Source organism: Acipenser ruthenus, chromosome 24, assembly GCF_902713425.1.
Source record: "Acipenser ruthenus chromosome 24, fAciRut3.2 maternal haplotype, whole genome shotgun sequence".
Lineage (NCBI taxonomy): Eukaryota > Metazoa > Chordata > Actinopteri > Acipenseriformes > Acipenseridae > Acipenser > Acipenser ruthenus.
In genome coordinates, this window is record NC_081212.1 from 21,445,370 (window position 1) to 21,470,699 (window position 25,330).

Genomic DNA, 25,330 nt, shown 5'->3' on the forward strand with positions numbered 1-25,330 from the left:
CAGCAAGGTCTTGATGCTGTTGTAATCCTCTTTGAGGTGCACCGAGTGAGCCAGGGGAAGAGACGGGTACTTGTTACCATTATGGAGCAGCACGGCTTTGAGGCTCCTGGATGAGCTGTCAATGAAGGACAGTATAACGAGAACATGATGGGAGACTACATTTGGGGGCTGATTCGTGAAAGTGATTTACAGTATAATCGTAAATCTCGAAAAACTACTCACTTCTAAATCTTTTGTAGTCATTTTTGTATTACTTTAGTATAAATACATGGTAATTTGGATTCATATGTTGTTTTTTTCTGACTTTATGTGAACGAAAAGACACAAATTCGCCTGTTTTCTCATTGGAAATAGGTCAATTTCAAAATATCACTGTCCTGGTCACAAAAGCAAAGTTTGTGGGGAATAATAGCCATTTTCTATACTTTTGAGGCATAATTGTTATTTTTGGATTACATTATTTTAAATACATGCAGTGATTCATCTTATCTAGCAAGTATAAAGAGACCACTGGTCACTGTATCGGAGTCCTATTGTGTAGTGGTAAACATGATTATTATTATTATTATTATAATATTATATTACTTATTTATTTATTTATGTTCACAAAATAAAATGGCTGTTTATAATAATGGTTAGGCAGCAACAAACAGACCATTGTTTCATACTGGCCCAATTCATCATAAATTAAATATTATTTTAAACATGTAACGTATATTAATAATTAAAAGTATGCAATCAGTGGTCTGTAGTTACATGGCTTGCCATTACCCATTTAAATATAATCCAGTACAGACAGTTAACAATACCTTCGTTTTTTTAAAATACAGACTACTATCGCGTTATAATTTGACTACCAATATGCCCGTAGTACCTGCGTTACAATGGAAGTCATCAAATCGAACTTTATGATAGTTCCTTCTTTACTGCAGTGTGTTACTAAAGTGTATTTCAACAAGTGTCTAAGAGAAACGCTGAAAAACAGAAAGTATGCATGGTGCTACGTCAGTCAAATCCCTCCAGCTGTACAGGAATCTGTTAGGAAGCCATCACACTCCAGACCTGGTATATTTGTGCAGTCTTGCACCACTGCATGTTATAGAAATTCATACAGAAGTAAATTCATAAATGGTCGAGACTGTTAAACAAATGAAAAGCTGTATATTTTATTGCGGGAACGCAAGGAGAAAAAAAGGGTTATTAATATAAAATGTGTGACTCACTGGACTAAAATGGACAGTTTCGTGCCAGTTGCTGTGTATCGCGAGAGCGAGCGATTGGAGAGGCGAGATTTGAAGTTGTTGGGAAGAAGGGAGGTAGCAGTTTGAGGGAAGGTACATTTCATTGGAACTGTCATCCTCACTCCCTCCGCGGTAGAATGCTCCAACTGCCTTGAAATGTATTAAGAGAGGAAAATATATATTTTTGTTTTCCAACTTGCAATGAACAGGATGCATTGTTTCAAATAGTTTTGTTCAACTTGTTTTGCACTTCTGCACATTTTCCTTTTTGACAATCCAGGATTATTATTTTTTTGCAAGACTTTCATTCAGTACTGTACTGTAGCAGCTGTAGTATATCTACATATATATATATTTTTAAAACAAAAACAAAAACAAACAAACAAACAAAAAAAAAAACATTAGCATATTTTCTTGGGCGGATTTGAAGCCTTTTTCTCCTATTGGAGAGAAGGTACAGTAACTTTTGGATATGGTCTGTTTTTCTCCAAAAATATTTTATAAAACGCATGCTTAAAAACATAGTTATATATATATGTGTGTGTGTGTGTGTGTGTGTGTGCCTGTGTGTCTGTGTGTGTGTTCTGCAAAGCTGCAATACTGTAATATGTATTTATTTGATATATTCCATCAGTGTACGTACATTTTCATATTAAAAATAACTGATATAGGCAAAATTACTTGTGACAGCCTTAATTATTTTGTTTCTTTGGGGATATAAGTAATGAAGCTTACTTTATAGGATAATGCATTACTTTTGAAACTTTTCCCAACTTAGATAACTTTGGAATAGCATCTGGTTATGTCAGCTGCTACTAAACATATAACTTGCAGTTTTTATTGCTCTTTTTGTTTTTTGAATCGCAGTTTTGCCTTCAGGTCGGGAGCGTGGAAAGCTGGACTGGGCTGGGGAGAGAGGACTCTTTGGAAATAAACGCCGTTATCACCATAAAAAGTGGAGTAACACTTAAGAAGTGAATCTGAGCAGTATGAGGTTGGGGTGTCTGCTGAGGTTTGTTCTGGGATTTGCAGCTGTTTCATCTCTCTCCGTCAAGGAGAGTGAAGGTGCTGAGCGAGATACCGAAGCTGACAGATACAGCGAACAGAAAGCCAGCAGGTCAAAAAGAAGGGGAGGCGGTCAAGATGTGCTGAAGGGGTAATTTTGTCCACCAATTATAATCGCATTAATTAAGTGCTTTGAATGTGGTTCGTTACCCCAAAAATGTACTGATAGACTACTGCTGCAACTGCGTGTGTACAATTTTCCATAGTTAGGCTGGAACACACACTTTTGATAACATCAAATGTACAAATTCCTTTGCTTTTAATTGGGCTTTATTGTGTTTATAGCATTCATTTTCTTTTATCCCAGCCAACCATTTGGAGATGTTGTTCCGTTGCCCACAAATATTATTTTCTGTGATGGATTTTCTTGGCAATGGTTCTTTAGAAAAACGTGTACAGATCTGCGTCTTTTTAATTAAAGATGAATGGTGCATTCACATCTTTGCCATTTCCCACAGATTCATGCAAGCAGAGACAATTCTATAATAACGTAGCCTGGTATATTTTATTTATAAATACGTGTATTGTTATCGTATTTTGAATGCACGAAATTGGCTATTTTATTACAGTAAACATACAAACAAACAAAAACAAAAACAAAAACAAAAAAACCTTATGCGATTGCTGTTATAGTTTTGCCCACAGTGTACGTGACTGCATATTATACACTTTAGGTTTCTGATGAAGGAACAATTAAATACATGTAAAGAAAATGTCATAGTTGTAATAAGGTATTGTGAGTAATATAATGGAAGCAAGGAGCTGCAGCATTTCTGTCGGAAAGTTTTGTAATTAAAGTACTGGCACAGTTAGCACATTCCAGTCGCGCTGGAGAATATACAATATTCGCTGAAACAAAGGGGACCTTATTGTGAAGCAGTTTAAATAATTAAAAAAGAATAATGACACAAATACATTACCGTAGAGGTACAATTTTTTTTTAAATCCTCAACCATTGTACAGCATTCCTAAACAGAACGATAGTCTGCTTTTTGTAAGGTACACACGTTAAACAATCATACACAGTAATAATAAACCAGATATTTATGACAAACCGAACTTTACTTGACTGTTTACTGGGCCACATTTGCTAGAGGATTCCAACACATCCCATGTTTTGGTGAAGGGCGGTCCCAACTGAACTTGTGCCAGAGCTCAGAATAATTCCGAAATAAGCTCAAGTTTTATGTTAAGGGGAAGTTTGATCATTGGTGTGTTTCGAGGTGTATTCTGTATGTTCTATAAAATACAGCACTGGCAGTTTTACATTATGCAAGTTATCCTCTCTTCAGCTCATTTGTACATACAAAATACACTTCTTGGAAACTATGAAAAGTAACTTGTAACATAAACATTTCTAAAATGAATTTCTACTAAATAGAGTAAGCTTTTAAAGTAAGTTTCGCTAAAACCAATACATTCTCTGTATAACTCCACAGTATAAAGTATATATATATATATATATATATATATATATATATATATATATATATATATATATATATATATACTAATTGACCTTTCTTTTTATCAGCCTTAATATCAACGATTAGACTAAATATAGCAGTTTGTTGCTAGTGCTTTCCTCTATGAAACGGAAGCAGGGAACTTACTGACTGACAGAATTGTCTCTGTGCATACCTGTGGTCGTGGTAGGAAGTATTAGGGTGGTTTACACTGCTGTTCTTCAGTGTCTTGATAATCATTGCATTTGCCAAGATGGGGCTTAGAGAAAAGTCTGCTTTTTCTGCTTGAATCAGAGCAATCTGGATATGGTGATTAAATGAATATATGGTAGTGTGTGGAGGAAAAAGGGCTGTGTTAGTTTTTCCAAGTGCAGGTGATTTAGGAAAGCATATTTTCTGTTTAAGTAGGAATTCTACTGAAGTTTATGAAAATGTGCCAACACTTCAGGATTGAGAGTTACAGAATCAGACTGCAAAATATATCAACATAGAGAACAATACCACTATCCTGGGGAAAGGCATTTGTGTGAACTAGCAATACAGTGAATATAGCACAGTATTTATTTGGGTTAACTAAAAGCTGCAGTGCACACAAATATGACATTTCTTGTGTGTTAAGTTGTTCTATTGTGTAGCCTTTGTGTAGTTGTATTGGGCACCCACGCTTTCCACCTTGAAACCTGCTTGACATTGTGCCACTCTGTGAGCTAAATAGCCATACACCTTTTATTTCATGCATCAGCAGGACATTATACATGTCCAATATACTGTAAAGGGCACTACATCTTCAATACAATATCCTTTCTAGTTAAGTAGGTGTTACAGCTTAGTTTGATCTTTATGAATGCTTGATTCTTCAGTAGTGACACAAACCCCATGTAATTAAGCATTCATTAATCAATAAACTCCCACAAAGCTGGCAATTCCTGCTTCACTTCACTACCTCAGGAATGGAATGAGCATGCTTAATATAAAGCATGTGTGCAAATGCAGCACAAGGAAGTTGCTAGTTGTTATATGGGCAATCCTTGCAAGAGCTTTGTAGTTTCTGCAGTGATTAGCAAGGCTTCTGTGACATATCTGGGTCGGAACCCCCTTAAGAGGTGGGGCAGAATAAATATGTCGCTTTCCTGCCCCTTAGGAATCACAGCTGCTGAGCTTAAATGTTACAATATCATCAGTATTTTAGATAGACAAAACTGAGAAACAATGGTGCTAAATAGACCTTGAATTATTTTAGGTGTTTTGTAGACACACAGTGCCACCGGTGGTTAATTGTTGTAACTGTCTCCTTGATTTGGATTTAAATCTTCAAGATATAGGGAAGCACAATATATTAAAATATCTAGCTGTTTGTGCGGATTCAAGACATGTTAAATCTTCAAAGTGGGCTAAATGCTGTACAAATGCTTTGCCTGAGGTACAATAAGAAAAAAAAAAACACTACATACCTCACACAACCAATAAGAGATTACAAACAGAACACCACACAACGCAAACATCACATATTGCTTTAGAGCCAGCAGAAAAGTGAAACAGTAAACTATTTAATCCAACATAACAATACACTATAGTAAAAAACTAAACCGACACCTGCTTTTACAGTCCATTCAAACCAAGCACAGATAAGGATGTCTTTTTGTGTTCAATACAAGTGACTGACAACAGCTGCCTGTCTCAAACTGAGTCAGATTGGTGCCAGCATAATTCAAATTTAATATCATTAAGGAGGTTATTTGAGTCAGTGTTGTCTCAGCTCTCCTTTATAACAGCCTATTGCTGCAAGTAGTAACAAGAACATGTCTCTTTGGCTTTCAGAATGAAATAGAAAGGTGGTTTAAAGGTGGAATAGAAACAAACTGGGCAGTCAACCGTGCCTGTTTCCTTATAAAGTAGAGTGCACACAAGATGTGGTAAAGAGACACCAAGGAATTGGAATTTAGTGTACAGTTAAACATGCTTTTGTGCATTGGAGTCCATTTTACAATATCATTTATGTTTGTTGCAGTAAAAATCATTACCTCCAGTAAACTAAACAAAATTGTTGGAAACAAGCAAAAGTATTCAATATTTGCCTTTTATTTAAAGATATGAAAGAAAATGAAATGTGCCTATTGTTCCTAATCCAACTCAGGGTTAAATATAATTTGGCCACTCGCTCCCAACCCTTAGGGGACCATTCAAAACAGCTCAGCTGGTAGCAGGTATGTTTTAAACGGATGTAATGTTTATACTACCATGTTTATATTGATAGCAAAATCAGTCCTGCACTGTACAGTAAATGTTTGTGCAGTAATGGATTGGCAGTGTGTACTACCATTATTAGATACAGTATACACTAGTTTAAACACATTTTGCTTGCATTGTTAACCTTTACATTTACTGTGTATCAGGGTATCCTAAGAGTTATGGAGCTTTTTTGTTTTTTATTGTGGACCCATGTGTGAGACCACCAGAACTGGCCCAGTAGTTAAGGCCAGAGTCTTATTAAACAGTGTTTGTCCCGAGTCATGAGTGGGAATCGCCCAGTGCCTGGATGAAAAGGCTTTGCGTTGTCTTTTCTGACTGGTGTGAGAATATTTCTAACCTCCTTCATTCTCCCTCTTTATTCAGGTTTATTTTCCTGTGCTGGCTGTCGTTCTTCTGTCCATTCATTACATATTTGCATGCTGTTTATCTACAGAACCGCTTTTCATACTGTGGTGACACTTGTTAAGGCTATTGAGAGTATTATAAAGTGGGGTTTAACGTAGACTGTTGTATATTGTATTCTGTGTTGCTTAAGAGTACTGTATGATTAACTATGGCACCTGCTCTGCAGTACAGCTCTAACAAAAGAAAACTCAACAACACAAGCATGCTGATATATTCGTCTCATTCATTTTCTTTTCTAGACCGAATGTTTGTGGATCACGGTTCAATGCATACTGCTGCCCAGGATGGAAGACTCTGTCTGGGGGAAACCAGTGCATTGTCCGTAAGTACAATCTGAAGTTGATTCAAAGCCAAAAGCTGTGAGGCCAGTCACTGGCGCAAGGTCCCACTAGTCCACGGCTGCCACACTTTGCCTGTAAGGAAGAGTAATCTTACATTGTCCAGGACCCAGAGAATATGAGAGTACTGTCTGGGATCCAGAGAATATGAGTTCCTTTAGTTAGCTCTGGCAACCCTCACCTTAATGACTAAGTAAAAGTGGTGGGTGTGGTTAGAGTTCATTTTAATAACATAAATATAAGTGTGTGTGTGTATTTTGTTTTATGGATGTACTCTATTATATTTTGCAGCGATTTGCCGAAGCTCTTGTGGAGATGGATTTTGCTCCAGGCCAAATATGTGCACCTGCCCAAGTGGTCAAATTGCACCCTCTTGTGGTTCCAAATCAGGTTAGTGAACCATTATATTTGACCAAATAGTGCATAATGCCCTAACTGTTTCTTACCCACCATAGGGAATACACACCCCTGGTGATGAGGGTGTAGTTGAGTTGTATGTAGGTCACAATTTCGAGTTTTACTTATATCTGGAGACCTGTTAATACGACTGTGATGAAACTCGGTTAGGACATTCTAGAGCACAAGCGTTTGAGTATATCCAGAATTGGGGATATCTGGAGGAACCTGTCAGTAATTATGTCAATTTACATTACATACAGCCATGTTGTGTATGATGTATTACTAACAATCTTATAGCTTACTGGGGTGTTAATCATGAATGCTATAAAGAATGACATAAATGATTCTAAAACGTTTTTTTTAAATACCTGTATTGCACAATTGCATTACATTTGATCACATGCAATCGGTTGGCAAAGTGAAATAGCTGTTTGAGATGTGGCATGGCAGTGTTCCCTCTAGCTACATTCTTTGGCATTACTATTCTGGTACTTGGAATTGTATTTTTATAGAAGCACTGCCAGTAGGTAAACATAACAGGCTTGTTTTTGTTTTTTTTTATCTGTCTGGAAAGATTATTTTGGGGGGGTTAGTGTCTAGGCCAGACAAAGCAGCAATAGTATTTAAAAAATCTGCTAAGTTAATATCCTCTGTGTTCATGTGTCATACTTACATTTTTATATATCTCAAGGGTTTCAGTCTATGTCATGGTAACCTACTTATTTCTGGCTTAATTAACGCTCGATTTTAGTAATCTTTGCATGTTCATGTACAAGAAGTTATTACACATCCATGTACTGTGACTACAGGCTACAGGATGTTTCCTGATACAGCTGGACAGATGTTTCAGTTGCATGCATTAATTCAAGCTACTCAACAAACACTTCTCACTAGCAATTACTGTATCCCATGGGTGCACTGTGCCACAGAAGAGTTTTAAAAAGTTATTGCACGTTATAGGAAGCCTCAGGAGATACATTAGGGGGTGGTGTGGAAAGTGTGCCCTAATTATTTCAGATTGTTTTAAAATATTTAGCTTAAAAGAAAGAACATGGCGTAGGTTATTGTGTACGTCTTCCTTAAGAACACGGTTTAAATGGCTTCTCTGTTCATGTGGGATGTGAAATTAGCTTTTGGCAGGACTCAGTCTAATTGAAATCAGTTTGTGGTTTTAAGTTCCTACCCTGCTTGACAGATGATATCATTTCCCGTGCCTTGCCTTAATCCCTTCTGTTTTTGTTAAACGGCACATAACTGTATCATACTTTTTACTTTCTTTGATACTCATTTGTGAGGATTTGTATCTACTGTAACTTCACTTTTGCAAAACAAATTACAATGTTATATGCATGAGCTAGATATTAGTAATATAAACACTACTGTCCCCACTCTGGAGATATGCATGGATTAGTGGAGATAGACATACATACGTACTTACAAATCTCTAAAGAACTGCTTGTCAAATTGGTCAGTGATAAAGAGAAGTGTTTCAATTGTGTTAACAATACTGTTAAGCCCCTTTCACACTGGCACTCCTACCTGGATTAAACATACAATAAAATAAAATTCACTGGTGTATAGTGCCTTTCTTGTCAAGCTTCTCAAGACCCTAAAAATAGCAGGGGTTAACGAGAAACTCAATCAGTTGCCTAATTAATTAATATAAGCCTCTCATTAACTGCTAACTGCTAACTAGGAGTTGAGTGTGAAAAATGACAAAATGAAGAGCGACAGCCTGCCCAGACGTTGTTTTGAATTAAGGTACATAAATATAGAACTGTCATCATAATACCTGAATGGTCATATATAGACAGGGATAACTGATCAAGAACGGAGAAGGTGCTATGCCCCACTGTAATAAAAGTAAATGCTTTTGACCTTTCACATGTTAACCTAGAGTATGGTGTTCTGTTTTTGTAGTTCAACACTGCAATATTCGATGCATGAATGGGGGATCGTGTGCTGAAGACCAGTGTTTGTGTCAGAAGGGTTACACTGGGAATCACTGTGGTCAGCGTAAGTACCGTATTCTCTTTTGGTTTACCTCTTTTAACCACTGATCTGGTCATGTAAAATAATGGTGAAATAACTGGCTCCATTTACCTTAAGATGTCAATAGAATGTTCCAGAATGTGCTCTGCTTCACATGGTTACAATCATGACCTAATACAATAGCTTTCAATTATATTAAATCATTTCAAATAATGGAATATTTTACCTCTTTAAATAATTTCAAATACATGTATCTTTTACCTCTTCTAGCTGTCTGTGAAAGTGGGTGTATAAATGGAGGGAGATGTGTTGGACCTAACCGATGTGCCTGCACATATGGGTTTACCGGAGCACAGTGTGAAAGAGGTATTGCTAACTCTCATATTATAATATGCATTCAAGTATTAAAGAAAAGTTGGGCTGAATCCCCCTGGGCTAGTGGTAAATGCCATTACCAGGGTGTTGCCTGAACTGCTACTGTCTTGTTGTATGAGGAAGATAAATATTAAAGCATAGCCTTGTCACCAGTGTAGTATTTCAGTCTATTTATACAATCGGCTGTTAAGATTGAAATTTACAAGACATGGTCTAAACCAGGGGAGTCCATCCATACCCAGGCCTGAAGACGTTAAAGCTGATTTCTATAAAGAGGATGCATGCTTCCATCGCAGTTACTGCTTGGACAGATTTGCGAACTACTTATGACAGATTTGCTAGCTAGCCTTGACAGATTCCCTTACAAGGCATGACAGATAGTCTTTAAGTCCCGGGTAGAAATTTGGCATTTAAATAGCGGTCTGAAAAAAACATGTTGTTTTCAAAAGATGCGTTTCTATAGCTGTTTTGCTTAGGAGATGTCTATTACAATGCTTTAAATTACATCTTTTATTCAAGCCCATCTCTCATTCCTATCAGTCTGAATCAAAGTGATGTTCTACATACAAGGCAAAAAGTGCCTTGTTAGGGGCTCTTGAGTGGCGCATCCAGTAAAGGTGCTCCGCGTGTAGTGCAGGATGCGCCCTATAGCCCGGATGTCGCCGGTTTGAGTCCATGGACAGGAGCTCCCAGGGGGCGGCGCACAATTGGCAGAGCACCAACCGGGGGTGGGGGGGGTGGGGGTGGGGGGGGGGGGAGGGCTTAGGTCGGCCAGGGTGACCAGCGACCCCTGTAGTCTGGCCGGGCATCAGAGGGCTTGCTTGTAAGCTGCCCAGAGCTGCGGTGTCCTCCACTGCTGTAGCTCTGAGGTGGCTGCATGGTACGGAGGACAGTGTGTGTTCGTCTTCGCCCCTCCAGAGTCAGCGCAGGAGTGGTAGCGGTGAGCTGAGCCTAAAAAATAATTGGACTTTCTAAATTGGGAGAAAATAATAAAAATAATTGGCAACGACTAAATAAAAAATAAAAAAATGCCTTGTTATAGTTTACCTAATTGCATGCAGGTTGCAGAAACGTGCTGACGTCTAAAAAAAATTACGTTCACCAAATCCTGCAACGGCATGATTCCAAGTGATGTTTTGCTATAGGAACACTAAACTACAACAATAAAATGGGCCACACAAGAAAATATCAGTAATTAGTTTGTTAGAAAAAAATCTGCATGCGTCGTTCTGACAGCGTTAATTGGAGAATAGAAGAACTTAAAGCCGCACTGCACTCCGGAGGTGGTGTGCCAGGGAAAGAGCAGACAGGAGAACATGCCAAGCCAAGCTCTTCAAATATAAAAAATGGAGAATCATTTTTTTGTTTTCACATCTGTTTGCAACTTTATTCTGGAATCTGTTTCTGTAACAATTAGATGTTCTTTTTTCATTTCATTCGAGCCTTTTCTTTGTTGCTTATCCATTTATTTGCAAACAGAACCACGTTTGGGGAGACATCTAAACAAGAGGGTGCTGAGGAAGGTTTTAAACCATGTCTTACCTCTTTTTCAAATAACTGCATCGTGCTGTAGAGATTTGTGTTTGCTTGTTTTCTGGACATTTTGTTTGTTGCTCTTTGAAATGTTGGCTCAGACCAGAGCTCTATTACCTGTAAGTAGCTCTTCTGGTTAAAGCACTACCATGTGGAGAATAGGGTGAGGCATTCTAATTTGAATCCCAATCTCACTTAGTTGACAAATTTCCTGTTTCAAATTGGGGAGAAATTAAATAAAGTTAAATGAATTGGACAATAAAAAAAGACAACAAAGCAGCAAAACCATTGTGAACTTGGTACTATGTACAGTACAACTATGTACATCATTGACAATACTGTTGGCATTTTCAATTAGTAGTTTTTATTTTTCAATCTCAGGAATTTAAAGAAATGCTTTCAGGCACAAACAAAGACATGCATCAGGACCAGGAAGGCATTTGATAGTCGCTGCAGTATTCGAAACCCTGGGTCCCAACCATTTTAATCAACATATTGTGTTTATAATAAACAAAAATTAATTTTGCAGATATGAATTTTCTCTGATATCCACGAGCGGACCGGTCACCTGTTATTCTGTACCTTATCAAGGACAGAGTTGGATTATAAAGAGTAGCACATACTAACAGAACACAAGCAGAAAATGAGTGCTAACTAGCAGGGACTACAGGCATTCATCAAATCAAGCATTCTGATTTTCTTTTTATAAACCAAATTACTTTTGCTCTACTTGTCTAAGAGAATTCCAGTTCTGCACCTTTCCATGTCACTAACTTCACAAGAAGAAACTTAACGACTGCAACTTTAATGAGACCATTTCGGAATTGTCAGAGCGAGAATGTCTTAGTTCTTCAGTCCTCATGTTGCCATCATTCCTTTGTGCTCCTTTAAGTACATTTTGATTTAGTTTGCCGTTGAATGTTTGCTCATGAAACCATTAAAATATCAAATTATTTAAAAAGTATGTGATTTAAAGCGAGTGATTATAGATGGCGTTGATTAATTGAATGTCATCAAATTCTTGGAACATGTATGAGATTTTTACCAGGTAGAAACAAATATTAAACATCTTGGAACATTTTTGCCAGTGTGTTTAAGATTTCCTGATTTTATGGTTGATGCATCATATGGTACATTTACATTTACTTGCATGGAAGCATTTACTGGAATGAAATACATAACTGTCTTTCAGTCTTCCTTTTTAATTGTATCCATTTTCAATACATCTAGGAAAATATGTACTGTACCAGTTTGACTGATAAGGTTCAAGATTTGAAAGGGGACTCTAGTTCTGTAAATGGTTTGCAATGGTTCTGGTTGTTACCGTATTTAATTACATGCCATGAAAGAAAAGTATGCTTGTGAAGAGGGAACATTGTAAGAGATGGATTCAGACCAAGCCCTTTCTGATACAAAAAGCAATTGTCCTGCCATTGTTGTGTTACCGTAGTTCTCATTGCAGATTTTTTACTTTGTAGTTCTTTTCCTATTTGTATTTTTAAAAATGAAACCATTTCCTGGGTTTCAGGTATGAAGTTGTGCTTTCACCCAGATATATATTAGGGAAATAAATTCAGTTTGGCCCCATGAAAAGTTACTAACAGCTTTAACTATGTAGATCAAATAGATCAAAGTCAAGACACTGATATGACCAAAAACAAAATGACCAAGGTTGTGAGACTGTTAAGCAGCAGACATTTACATAACTAGTCAGAGCCTGGGGTGTTAGATTAGATTGTCTCCTTATAAAATCTTCAATATAAATACATGACTTCTTCCACTGTCTTGTTGGTCCACTCCCTATGTATCAGACAGCTCATTTATGTCATTATTTTGTTTAATGGTTTCCTTTAGCAGACGGCTATGTGTAATCAAAAACTTCCTATCTCATTTCCTGAGCGGCTAGGATAAGTGAGAGCTTGTAGTGGATTCTGGCATTGCACAATACATGCCAGTGGAGGAGAAGGCCATCATTGCTTGCATTGGCGGCCCAGTTCGTTGCTCTAACCCCTGCACAGTCTAAAATGACCTTTTTATTCGGTTCCTCAGGTAGCCAGAGAGACAAACATGCCAGCAATAAATGTCATTACTTTTAATTGTACATAAGAGAAATCAGAGATTCCTGATGCCGAATTAGGAATGGTTTGCACATTAAAAAATACAGTTAGGTTTTTTTTAATGATACGAACAGTGGAAAGTAATAATTCCTGGTCCCTGAAACTTGTTAACATACTCCATTGTGAACCTCTTACCACTGATTTATTGTAACATGATTAGTGTACAGTAGAGTTAAACTGTAAAATAAACCAACAGTACCTTCCGATGGAATAAATCAGCACTGCATAAAATAACCCCATTTTGAGTAGCAGTCAAACTTTTTCTTCATCAATAAAAGTTGTTTTCAGATACAGGGAATGTTTTGAGTATTTAAAAAAGTGTTTCTTAGAACAGTTAATTTGTAAAAAAATAAAATATAATGAAAGTTTGCCTGTTGTTTTTTCCTCCTATTCTTTTGTGGTCACATTACAGCCTATGTGGGTGTGTAATATTGAATGCGGTTAGTACTCTAAACAGGCTTTTGGGAATTGAAATTAAACACAACAACTGACCCAAACAAAAAATAAATATCTGTATGTATGCGTTGGGTGCAGTACATTCCCCCACTCTTACCAGTACTGGATACAGAAAGAGCTTTTAAGGGTGGTGCTATTTGGTCTGTCTCCAAGAAAAGTGACTAACAATTGACCTAATGTGCAGAACACATTAATTGTATATTCCCGTGACTAAAGCCTCGGGTTTTGTAATGTGGTAGAGCTTGCAAACAAAACAAAACAAAACAAAACAAAAAAAACTGAACATCTTCCAGGAGATTTAACTATTCTCAGAGTTTCCTTTTCTCAAGTACATTCAATAAGAAAATATGTAAGCCATTTAACATTCCAGCTGGTGACTTCCTATTTGAGTTGTATCCTATCAGGAGATTTCTTTATGGTCCTTACCATAGCTGTCAAACTAGGAATGTTAAAGATTTGAATTGTGATGGATCTACAAACTACTTTCTTTCTCTTACATTATCCAAACCGAAGCTGTAGTGCTTCCACTGTCAGTCATACAGTTCCCCTCTCGCTTCAAAAGACCACTTGTTACCTATAACTGCTTTGTAAAGCACCCTAACTCAGTCCTACTGTGTTACTTCATTGTTTCTTTGTCTAGAGGATTTGCATTAGATTTATTAAGTAGTGTGGCCTATGCCTTTAGCTGGTTCTAGAGAGTTTAATTGAGACACTTTGGAACTAATTCATAGTTGGTACTTGACATCACTTTCAGCAAGCTTCCACTTCCTTTGTAGGCACTTTCTGAGCACACCCAGAGTCTTGCTATTCCTGTAAATCAGAACCTCCAACACACTGTCTAGCTTGGCTGCAATCCACCACATTGAGTTCCATTCCACTAGAAAGTTTATACCACAGCTGTCACAATCAAATGTGTGGTATGTTACTTCTTCCATGTTTGTTGAGTCAGTTGTGTATGCACAATACTATAAAAAGGGTGTACATATTTCCAGCACTGTAAACGAAAGCGATGGTTAGGTTATGAAATACATTGAAACAGTATGTGAGTGTTGTAAGTCGCTTTGATGTTTAAAGTTAGTACTCAATGAGTTGAACAATTGATGAGATAATCTGTTTCGCTTGGTTTCGTCAAAGGAATCTGAGCAACACTTTCAAATCATTTTGTGCACATTTTGTGCCATGCAGTCTTAGGAAGTTTGATAGTTACTCATTATATTATTCACAGTTTCTCACTGGAGTTTTAGTACTAGTGTAAGACTCCAGCTGTGCATTACTAAACTGAAGCTCAAATATTGTGATTACAGCTAATGCAAGTAGAAAAGGCTGTGGGTTCACAAATTTACCAGTGGATTACCTTCACAAATGCATGGGTCTGTTAAGAGCAACGACTGCTCGGCATTGTTCTGTGAGAAGAACTATGACAGTTCAGTCAAGGCTTTCTTTTAAAATTACTCTTGGTCATTTGAAACTAAACTATAAATACTTCATGGATATGATGTGAGTAGCAAAGATAGAGTAGAAACAGAAGGATTTATAAACCATAGTGTTAGTGGCAACAGTTTTACACGTAATACAGTATATTGTAATAATCTTGCTTTGATGTTACCTTTACCAAAAACCTATTTGTTTTGTCTGGATCCATTTTTTTCCTCCCATATTTAGCATAATCAATGGTGACATTAAGGACAAAACAAAGCTATTTAGAGCTAAACTCGATGCTGTTCTAGCCATTTATCATTGGCGGATCTAAACACTGCCATTGATCATCAAAATAAACAGGGCCCATTTTTAACCAAGATTATGAAACTAAAACATTTAACAAAGCATATGGGTCTCTAATGTAGTTCTCTGTATATGTCAGACACCAGGGACGGTGTTACTTTTTAGATAATTAGACCTGCTGCCATTTTGAACAATAGAATATAGTCCCAGATGTGCAAAACAAGGGTGTTTTTGTATTCTTCTAGGCTACGAATGTAGGATTCTGCAACTTAATGTTTAGAATATTGCATGTGGGCCATGCGGAGAAGATGGTTTCCAGATGCTGATGACTCTGAAGGTCCCAGAGCGCTGGAATGACACAGCTGCTTGCAGAGATGTAGGACATTCTGTATTCAGAGAGCGTGATAAAAAAAAAAGAAAACATGTTTCAAGGTTGCTTAATGAAGGATGTATTGGGTTTCTCTTCTAAACTGGAGGTACATTCTGGAAATGTTTGGCAGACATGTTTTGCTAAAGCATTAACAGTCCTTTCTAATCGTAGCTGATATATTCATTCTTTGTTTTTCACCTATTTTTTACTTTTCCTTGCAACGTAGACACCAAAAAAAAAAGACCCCCCATAGCGTTTTATTTGTACATGGTACATATTATGGTAACAACTTACAGAAAATGCCTTTGGAATATAATACCAGTGTGTTAACCCAAATAAATCCTAACAGAACCATTAGGTGGCAAGTGTGTATGTTGGTTGGTACTTTTGTGATACCATTGGTATGTCAAAACATGAAAAGTGTTGCTATTTAACCATTATTCATTAACATCTATCATCAATTGAAATTGAATCTGTTTGACATGAATAGGAAAATATCTCACATTTGTCTGAAAGCATTGCTAGAATATTATAGTATAAGATAATCACTATGAAGCTACTTTGTGTAGTAATAGATTATGTAGCGTGTTTGAAGACAAAATCGAAATGCTGTTTTCCTGCAGTGCAAATAGGTAGAGCATTGAGGATTTCTCAACGTGGCAGATTTTCTGTTTTAATAAATTAGTGCCTGAATTCAGCTGGAGTCAATGTGTCTCTTAAATGAAACTTCGGCTGAATTAAAATGAGCACAAACTGCTAGATAATGACCCTTGCTTGACAGTAAATGTATGCCTAATCCTGCTCAGTATTTTCTGGCTGGAAAAAATACTTGAAGGATGACCTGATTACTTTGTATGAACACAAAATGTTTGCCAACTACAGAAAATCTGTATATGTGCTGTGTGAAAGACCCCATAAACCAGACATCAATAAAAACTGTAGGTGAGATGTAAGTAAGTTATGGTGATAAAATTAGAGCCTTTTTAAATGAATTTACTCTGTTGCTTACAGGGACCATTGTATTCATATGCAGACAAATGTGGAAGCAATTTGTGTATTTGGGTTGCTGCCATACATAATTGGGAGCAGTTGATTTAAATCCTAGTTTCTATTTACTTGAAAGCATGTTAAACACATCTACTTTTTAAAGGACCTTACTTCCATTATCTCACAATTGCTATTTTAATGACATATAGTATACATGATATAGAACTGAAATTTTACCATAAAAAGTCCATTATTATAGTGCAAGTGTTCTGGTTGTTAAATTATATCCCTACATTTAATCCATGCATAAACTGCAGTACAGGTTCTTCCATTTTCAACTGCTGGTCGACCTCCTCTGATATTTTTAACAAGGTTATTTTTTAATTGGCTTATTTGAGGTTATATTTCCTCCTGTCTGAACTGATTTTTCTAAATGTATTCTGAAATATATTTGTTATTTAGTCTTGTGCTCAAGAAGGACATATGTGATCAAGGAGAATTTAAATAGCATCCTTGCATCTGTGTCAAATGTCAGATTGTAGTCATTTTCAGTAAAGTGTGCCATGCAGCAGGCAGCACATATACAGTAGCACTGTACAGCTTGTCTCCTTGTGAAGGGACCTGGAATCTGTAGTGGTGTGTAAATTGGCTCCTATTCCTATGATCTTAGCTATTACTAGGTACTTCTTCTAATTATATAAAAATAGGTGGTAGAACGTAAGCCACGACTTTTCATTAAAATGAGTGTTTGTTGTTTGATATTGTCATGATTTATAAAAAATCCACTGTGCTTAAACCACACATCATCAGTAACCATGGTAAAGTATGGTTTGTGTTTGCACATTTTGGTGACTGGCCATCATCCATGGCAGTATCAAGGTTTTAACTAAAAGAAAAATGCTATGCTAATGAAAAGTAAATGGGGAAAACATGGCTAACTGCAGATGCACTGTGTACATTTACTAAACTTGACATGTTTAGATTCAGTATAACCACTGATACATTTTACTTTTCAGATTACAGGACCGGACCATGCTTCTCTTCTGTAAGCAACCAGATGTGCCAGGGGCAACTGAGTGGCATTGTGTGCACCAAGACTTTGTGCTGTGCGACAGTGGGGCGGGCATGGGGGCACCCCTGTGAGATGTGTCCAGCCCAGCCCCATCCCTGTCGCCGGGGATTCATTCCAAACATCCGAACAGGAGCCTGTCAAGGTAGGCTGGTAGCGAGGTCACACCCTGGGCTGCTGAAATGTAACAAGGGATTAATCTTAATTGAGTTAAATTGCTTTTGGTCCTCTTGTCCACAGGAATTCTGTGATACAGACTGTCAGGTATCTTAATTCCCGGTTCATTGAGTTGACGATGCTTCTGCGATTAATAAACCATATTTAATAGAACGTTTCAGTGCCAAAATTCTAATGAATCTTTTTTTTTTTGCCAGCAGTCACAAATACGAATCTTTGATGTTATTGTTTCAAAAGTATTAAACTGTGGGAAGAAAACAGCTGTTACAGTAAATCAGATTACTGATAATCCCAGTATTTCCACGGAGATTGGGTCTAAACACAGAGGTTTGAGCATTATCTTTGGCTAGCCAGTCAGGTATTGATGACTAGTGCTTCATTTTCATGGGGTGCCTTTTTTTCAATGTCTTGTTGAAACATTTGACTTATAAATTCCTTTAGTTTGCTGTAAATGATGTGTATGACGTTGTCCAGCTTGCCTATATGATTTCAAGGCTCAGATGACATGAATGGTTCACCCATCCCCATCTGCAGACCACAACTGCAGTCTTTTCTATTTTAAAGATCCCAACAGGACAGAATTCTGCTGTTATTCAGCGAGTAAGAATGGGAAAAGTCTGGGGTGCGCCACTGTATTTTAACAAGCGAGACCTGTGGTGCCATGATTTTTTTCAGATTTTATAATACCTCCCAAACAATAGTTTCACCACCCTGGGTCTTAACTAAGAGGTCCTCCCAGATGTGGATTATGACTTTTCCCAGTGTGTTTGGAAAGCCTTTCGGCTGCATTTGGCTTTTATTCTAATTCTTCTAGCTGTATAAATGATTTTATTGTCTGGCTGTCTGTAGGAAACAGGAGAAAGTTAGCAGGGGTAGGTATGCACTGTGCAGCCCTGGATTTGTTTCTCAGTATTGTGATTTACAGTTTTAAAGGCTGTAAACATGACACGTCACTGTTTTCTTTCTTTCTGCATTTGTTTTTATAACTGTCATCCCCTGGCTTGGTCCATTTATTTAGGAACCCAGGAGAAGTTGTGTCAAGCCAAAGGCATCCCATTATGGTTCTAATTGCTGTATTTTTCCCTCAAGACTTGGTATGCATGTCCTACTAACAGAGTTATGAGAATCGAAATACAGTACTACAGCAGATCCACACTAAAACTGCAGTGTGCTTCAGTCCTGGTCAGTTATACATCAGATTATAACTCATTGCTTCCATAGTGATATATGTTAAATATATTTTTTCACCAGATGATACTTTAACGTATAATAGAAATACAACTGGTCTATAAAGCTTTTTTTCATGCCATAATATGAAAAGGAATTGATGGTGTTCCCACCTGTAGACTACTCCAAACTCCTCAGAAGTATTCCTGTTTTGTACAAATCTAATACCCTGGTGGAAAAGAAAGGTTCTGTAATAACACAATCAACGTCAGCAAGGTTTCTGTATGTATTGCACGTTGTACCAACCAGAACAATCAGAAGAATGTGCCAGATCTGTTAACGACCATTTCCCATTACTGAACATAATTCTTTGGCATCAGGGGAATACGGTAGTAATCTCAAAGTGCAATCTCAGACTGATTTCTGGTTTATTGGTTATACCATAAAAGAATAACTACATTATATGAAACTAAAAATAATAGTGCCCTGGGGTTTGAGATCTGTCCTCTAAATCACTGCAGGAAGAGTGGTTAAAAAAAACAACAAAAAAAACATAAAAACCCTCTGGCTTTCCTTTTTCATACCACATCATGGTATTGCTGTGTTACCTGTTTGACAATGTGGGCAATAATCCTTACACTATCAGTGCACCCCGCTACTTACTCTTCAACAACTAGCCTCTCACCCACTGTGTTAGTAAACTGGGGTTCAATCTGTAGTTGCTGATCTGCAGATATATTTCCTTTTGAAATGCACAGTTTATACATCCAGAAGGGATACATTGCAGCAGATGCCCATGTGTTAAATATGGTCATCTGCTTATCAGAAACATTCAATCTCTTTAAAAGTTATGGAACAGTACAGGCAAGCCACATGGTGGATTCTTTGGTAGAGAACTTTAACAGCTGCATATATCCTATTCACAGTGGTTTATACTGTTCCCATATGAAAGCAATATTACTCCAATGAAGAGTGCTTTCTTGGAGAACAAATGAAATGTGATTTTTTTTTTGTTTGTTGATAGATGTGGATGAATGCCAGGCCATTCCAGGGCTCTGTCAAGGAGGAAATTGTATTAACACTGTGGGATCCTTTGAGTGCAAATGCCCAGCCGGACACAGATTTAACGAACTAACACAAAAATGTGAAGGTAAGAACTGAATGTGAATTACATCTGGGAAGGAGGGAAAAGCATCCCAGAGCCACATATTAAAAAACATTATCCTGCCTGTTTAAACAAAACCTCACAACACGTTTTCACTTTTATATTTGCTGTTGGTTATCCTATTTCAAATGAACTCAATATTTAACGTATTCATTTCAGGTCAATTTTCTGGTAAATTTGTCCAAGCTCATTTTATAGCAGTTAAAAAAAAAAACATGTTTGCAATTATCTGTACCACATTATATATATTTTCAAGAACCATATAAAACCACCTTTAATCATCGGGTAAAATAAGATATAATACTAACTGTGCAATGCTTCTATGGGGGAATTTAACAATGAGGTTGTAAAATGCCCTTAATAATGAGAGTTTTGAGTAAAGAAAAAACTGCGAAGGCTTACAATTTCTACAAGGTTACATGTAGATCTCTTTCAGTTTCTTACAATATGTGTTATTCTGTGTAACTTTTGTTTCCTGTAGCTATAGCTAATTATAATGTTCTTTTTTTCTGATGTTTTGTAGATTTTGTTTTATTTTTTCATGGGAAAGTGACCCAAATAGACAGGGTACCTTCGTATACAGCTATTGTACAGTATAAAAACCTTTAGCTTCCTTTAATTATGGTTCTTTTAAGTTACTATGCCGCTTTAGCAGGCCTTGCACGTGATCTCTTTCCTTGGCTGTAGCTGATAAAACTGGCACTCATTCTTTCCCTGAGGGAATACAAGGAGACAAGGAAGTATGTTGGTGTCTGAGTAGTGTTAGAGTTCAGTCCTTGACTGCAGATGCTGCTGCATGAGTGAATGGAGTGATCAAATAACACTGGAAAAGGGATTTTAAAGCATCACTTAGCACTTCTGAAATATCTGGTTTGGTTTAATGTTTTAAGCCATTTAAAATGTTACAGTTATTATAAGAACATTTTTGGCTTTAAAATAACAAGGGCTGCACAAAAATTTAGTCTCAGCAACTTTTTTCTTTATGTACTTAAATAAAGAAAAGACTTATTCTAGTATTGGCTTATTAACAAAGTTGTGTGATGACTTCCAGACAGGCCACATTGTTGGAGAGTTTAATTTGAACTGTAAGAAAATATATATTTACATTAATAATTAGCAGAATTTGGTCCATGTAGCATTTTTCCCAGTAAACAATTTTCAGTTCCAAAGAAACCCTACTAAAACAAAATTAAAATATGCTAACAAGCAAATATTTGGTTGTATTGGTTTGTAAGTAAGTAACCTTCATACAAGATTATGTTATGTTATATATGTTAACTTTAGTGGAGTTCAGAGGGAGTGAGCCAGGGCTTTGCCCCTTCCTAATTTCACCTGCCTATCATCATTGACTAATTTCACCTGTCTATCATCATTGACTCCCAATTTAAACCCAGTCACAGCTCAGCACTTTCTCTTGCATTTTGCTTTTTCCCTCCTCCTCCTCACTTTTTTCATATTCCGCATGCCTCTGTGTTGGTCCCCTCTGGGGGGATAGTGAGTCTCACATCCCCAACCTGGAGTTCCAGTAACTCTGCAGGTTCTTTGTGTGGTCAGAGGGGACCACCGGCTACACTATTCTTTCGCAGCTCTTTATCTTGCCTCAAGATAGAATGCTCTGTCTGACTTCCTTCTTTATCCTCCTGGGATGTGGCCCTCATACTCTTAGTGCTCGAGTCCCATAACTAACAATTATTTGTGTTCTTTCAGATTCTCTTTTTTCCTTACGTCAAGGCTTCATATGAGGCGTTCCGTCCTCTGAGGGTCGAACCCAGTTGGCCGTCAGAGGCCATTAGGGCTAGTTTCGACTCCATAGGGAAGGCTGTCTCGGTTGAAGTCTGGTCCGTCCTTTTCTCTCTCCCTTGTCTAGAGGCCGAGCCTTAAATCATAAGTTGCAAAAAACACTCCATTCGTCTCGCAGCCCCGGCTCCTGTCCCATTAAATATATATTATTTAATTATTTAGCAGACACTTTTATCCAAAGCGACTTAAAGAAATTAAACAAAATATAACAATATATAAGTTACAGGCAAAACAAATGCAAAAATAATTTGCAGTCAATGCCCAGCGCAGTAGAGTGAGGGGTTACAAATATGGGGTTACAGCTTTCATGTGGTATAACATTTTCAAGTATTGCAGTTTTGGTACTTTTGTGTGCGGTGACATTGGCTGGTTTGTCTGCCATTGTTTATCATCAATTAAATTGTTGCAATTAAACTGATTGCCTGTGTTTTTCATGCAGACATTGATGAATGCTCTAATGTTCCTGGCATCTGTAATGGAGGTGAATGTTCCAACACAAAGGGAAGTTACTTCTGCAAGTGTCCTCAAGGGTATTATACACCCCCTGATGGCTCAAGATGTATAGGTAAGAAATATTATTTATATTACATAATATTTGACATGCTTAGCTATCTGTTCCTGCAAAAAATGGACTTCCCCAAGGCTGACTGTTGGCAGTGAGGTGGGGAAACGTATCAGTGTTGAGCGGGCTTCCTTGCACAATGCATCGCCTAGGGGCATCAGTGCACAACCCGAAATCACATCTGAGGAGTCTTTTCAGAAAGAGGGTTTTGCTGGAATAGTTAGAAAGCACGGCAAATAACGATCTAAGCTGAAACAACAGCAAAGAATCATACCAAACACACAATGGGATATTAATAGGCAGGAAATTAAATAACAGGAAAATGTAGGTGATAAAAAAGTACTATTTTGTATCACTTTTGTGGTCGGAATAGAAGGATTCCACTGTGAATACCATCTACCCTGTACCATCGTGTGTCTCTAACGTTTCAGTTTCAGAATGCAGCAGTCAGGGTTCAAAAACGTATCGGATCAGCCAGTCATATTTCCCCTGTTCTGTCAGCAGTGTAATCTTGCATTGATTTGGTACATATGCAACCAAAATATAAGGAGACTGTTCATAATTGTGATAGCTATGAGTGCTAGAAATTGGGAGCCCCAATGTCCTGTCTTGTCTTGCCTAATGGTCTTTTCTGAAATACATACTAAACATGTTTGTGGCTTTTGTGGCTTTTACAACCTCTGCCATGACATTGTAGCATCAAAACGTGCAGCAATTGCCATGTACAATGGTGACTTGTCCCTAATAGGGCAAGATTTAATTAGGCACTTTCGTTCTGTGTTGTTCTCGTACAGCACATTATGTTCATTTATATATATTATTTTGTGAGGGCCTGCTTTGAATTACTGTTTGGCTTTCAAAGATGATTGGTGTTCCAATTAGATATGTACACCAGTTAGAGATGTTGCCTATATACCTACTGTATTGTATAATGCCTTTAATAAACGAAAATAAGTCTGGAGTTACGGGAAGACCTTTCAGGTTCTTATGATTAAAGAAAGAGGTTTTGGTATGCACGTTTCTTATAGAATAATAGAGAAAGTGTCTACAGCACAAAGCTGAATCACTTACTGAATCAAAATAAGAATATCTGAGGTCTTAGCATTAAGACATCTGAAAATGACCACCCAGTTCCTAGAGCTCTCCAGGCAGCAAGATCCTGCAGAGAAACCATTGTTACCCTTCCAGAAATCGAACATGAAGAATTTAGCTCAGTAGTCTTAGTCATTTTTTTAATACCACAGGAAATAGCTATTCTGTTTTAACAGAGTGAGCCGACGAGATGCAGACAGATATAATATCACAATATGCACTTTCTCACATTTTTTAATTAGTAATAAACACCTGAATATCAAGTTCCTGTTCCAAAGAACCTCTGTATGTTCTGAGCTGAGCTGCAGAGTGTCCCAGCTTCATACTTACCATCATGACACAATCATGTTTTTAGACATTAAAAAAACATAGAAGTCAGGGCAACCACCAAGGATTTCAAGGTTCAGGGTTGACAACCCTGTGAGAAGGTGTTCTGCAAAGAAATATAACCCAAATATGACTGCTCTTCAAAGAGATTCTTTAAATCAGTTTGGAGTTCAGAGTAACTTTACTTTCAGACAGCCCTGAGTTTATATTGCAGTTTATATTGCAGATTGCTTTGCCAAAATCTGCATAGATTTCCCAAAGCACCATATGTAAAGGCATTTTGGTATCCCTCTGTCTTTCAGAAGGTAATATGATTTGTGCTAACCCACCCCAAGTCTTTGGGATATACGCAGCTCCATCGCTTACCTTATATTTCTTAATTATAATGAAATTCAATCACAGGGAGGTATATACATGTCTTTTTTTAGTGTCTGGGCTTATACAGTGTATGTGGTTTGATTGAATAATGAAACAATTTTTCAAATGGAACAACTTCTTGACTTCCATTTCTGAATGTCTCCACTTTATATAATTCATATTTTTAGTTTTTAGTAAAGATATCAGGATATGTGATGACATAAAATTAATTGCACAATCCCTTGACTCACTTCCTATTCAGAAATAAAACCAGCCGCTGGCAGTTAAAGCTGAGACCCCTGCAGGTTGCTGAGACCCTGTCTTTATTCATTTTCTACATTAGTCCATCATCAAAGACTAGTAGAATAGTTCATCTGTGCAGTGACTTCCCCTTCATGTTGGCAGTCAGAGTAGAGAGAGCAAAAGAGTCCACAGGAGATCCCAGCTTTGGATTTGGATTTGGAGATTCAGGACGTTTGCCTTTTTTAAAGAACTACTGTAAACTAAATGATCCACTAATTGGAGTCTGTGTTTTTCCTATTCGAAAGGCATTTCCAACTTGAGGACCTACAGTAATGGTATAGGTAACCCAAGTTATGTTTATAAACTTACCACATAGAGCGTTGGATCAGGTGGTACCAATGGATGCTTTAGAGCAGGGGTCTCCGATCCTAGTCCTGGAGGGCCGGTGTCCCTCCTGGTTTTTGTTCCAACTGTACCCTAAATTAATTAATTGGACCAATTAAGTTTCTAATAAGCACTTAATTAATTCAATTAAGTAATTTAGGGTACAGTTGGAACAAAAACCAGGAGGGACAGCGGCCCTCCAGGACCAGGATTGGACACCCCTGCTTTAGAGAGCTGTGGAATATTCTGTGGAATATTCACCTGAAGAAGC

At 37.4% G+C, this 25,330-nt stretch overlaps 1 protein-coding gene across 3 annotated transcripts in view; it reads left to right on the plus strand.

Annotated features, from left to right (window-relative positions):
* The first annotated feature begins 1,290 nt into the window (after positions 1 to 1,290).
* Positions 1,291 to 25,330, plus strand: part of LOC117429415 (fibrillin-1) — a 71,615-nt gene continuing 47,575 nt past the window's right edge. Inside the window, exons 1-9 of one of the 3 annotated variants that reach the window (XM_058998687.1) lie at positions 1,291 to 1,695; positions 2,109 to 2,397; positions 6,667 to 6,749; positions 7,057 to 7,155; positions 9,085 to 9,180; positions 9,427 to 9,522; positions 17,733 to 17,930; positions 20,154 to 20,279; positions 22,534 to 22,659. In XM_058998687.1, the coding sequence (XP_058854670.1) occupies positions 2,231 to 2,397; positions 6,667 to 6,749; positions 7,057 to 7,155; positions 9,085 to 9,180; positions 9,427 to 9,522; positions 17,733 to 17,930; positions 20,154 to 20,279; positions 22,534 to 22,659 (991 nt within the window). In that variant the 5' untranslated portion in view covers positions 1,291 to 1,695; positions 2,109 to 2,230. The remainder of the gene's footprint in view (positions 1,696 to 2,108; positions 2,398 to 6,666; positions 6,750 to 7,056; positions 7,156 to 9,084; positions 9,181 to 9,426; positions 9,523 to 17,732; positions 17,931 to 20,153; positions 20,280 to 22,533; positions 22,660 to 25,330) is intronic. The other 2 variants (XM_058998685.1, XM_058998686.1) reach the window with 2 other exon arrangements.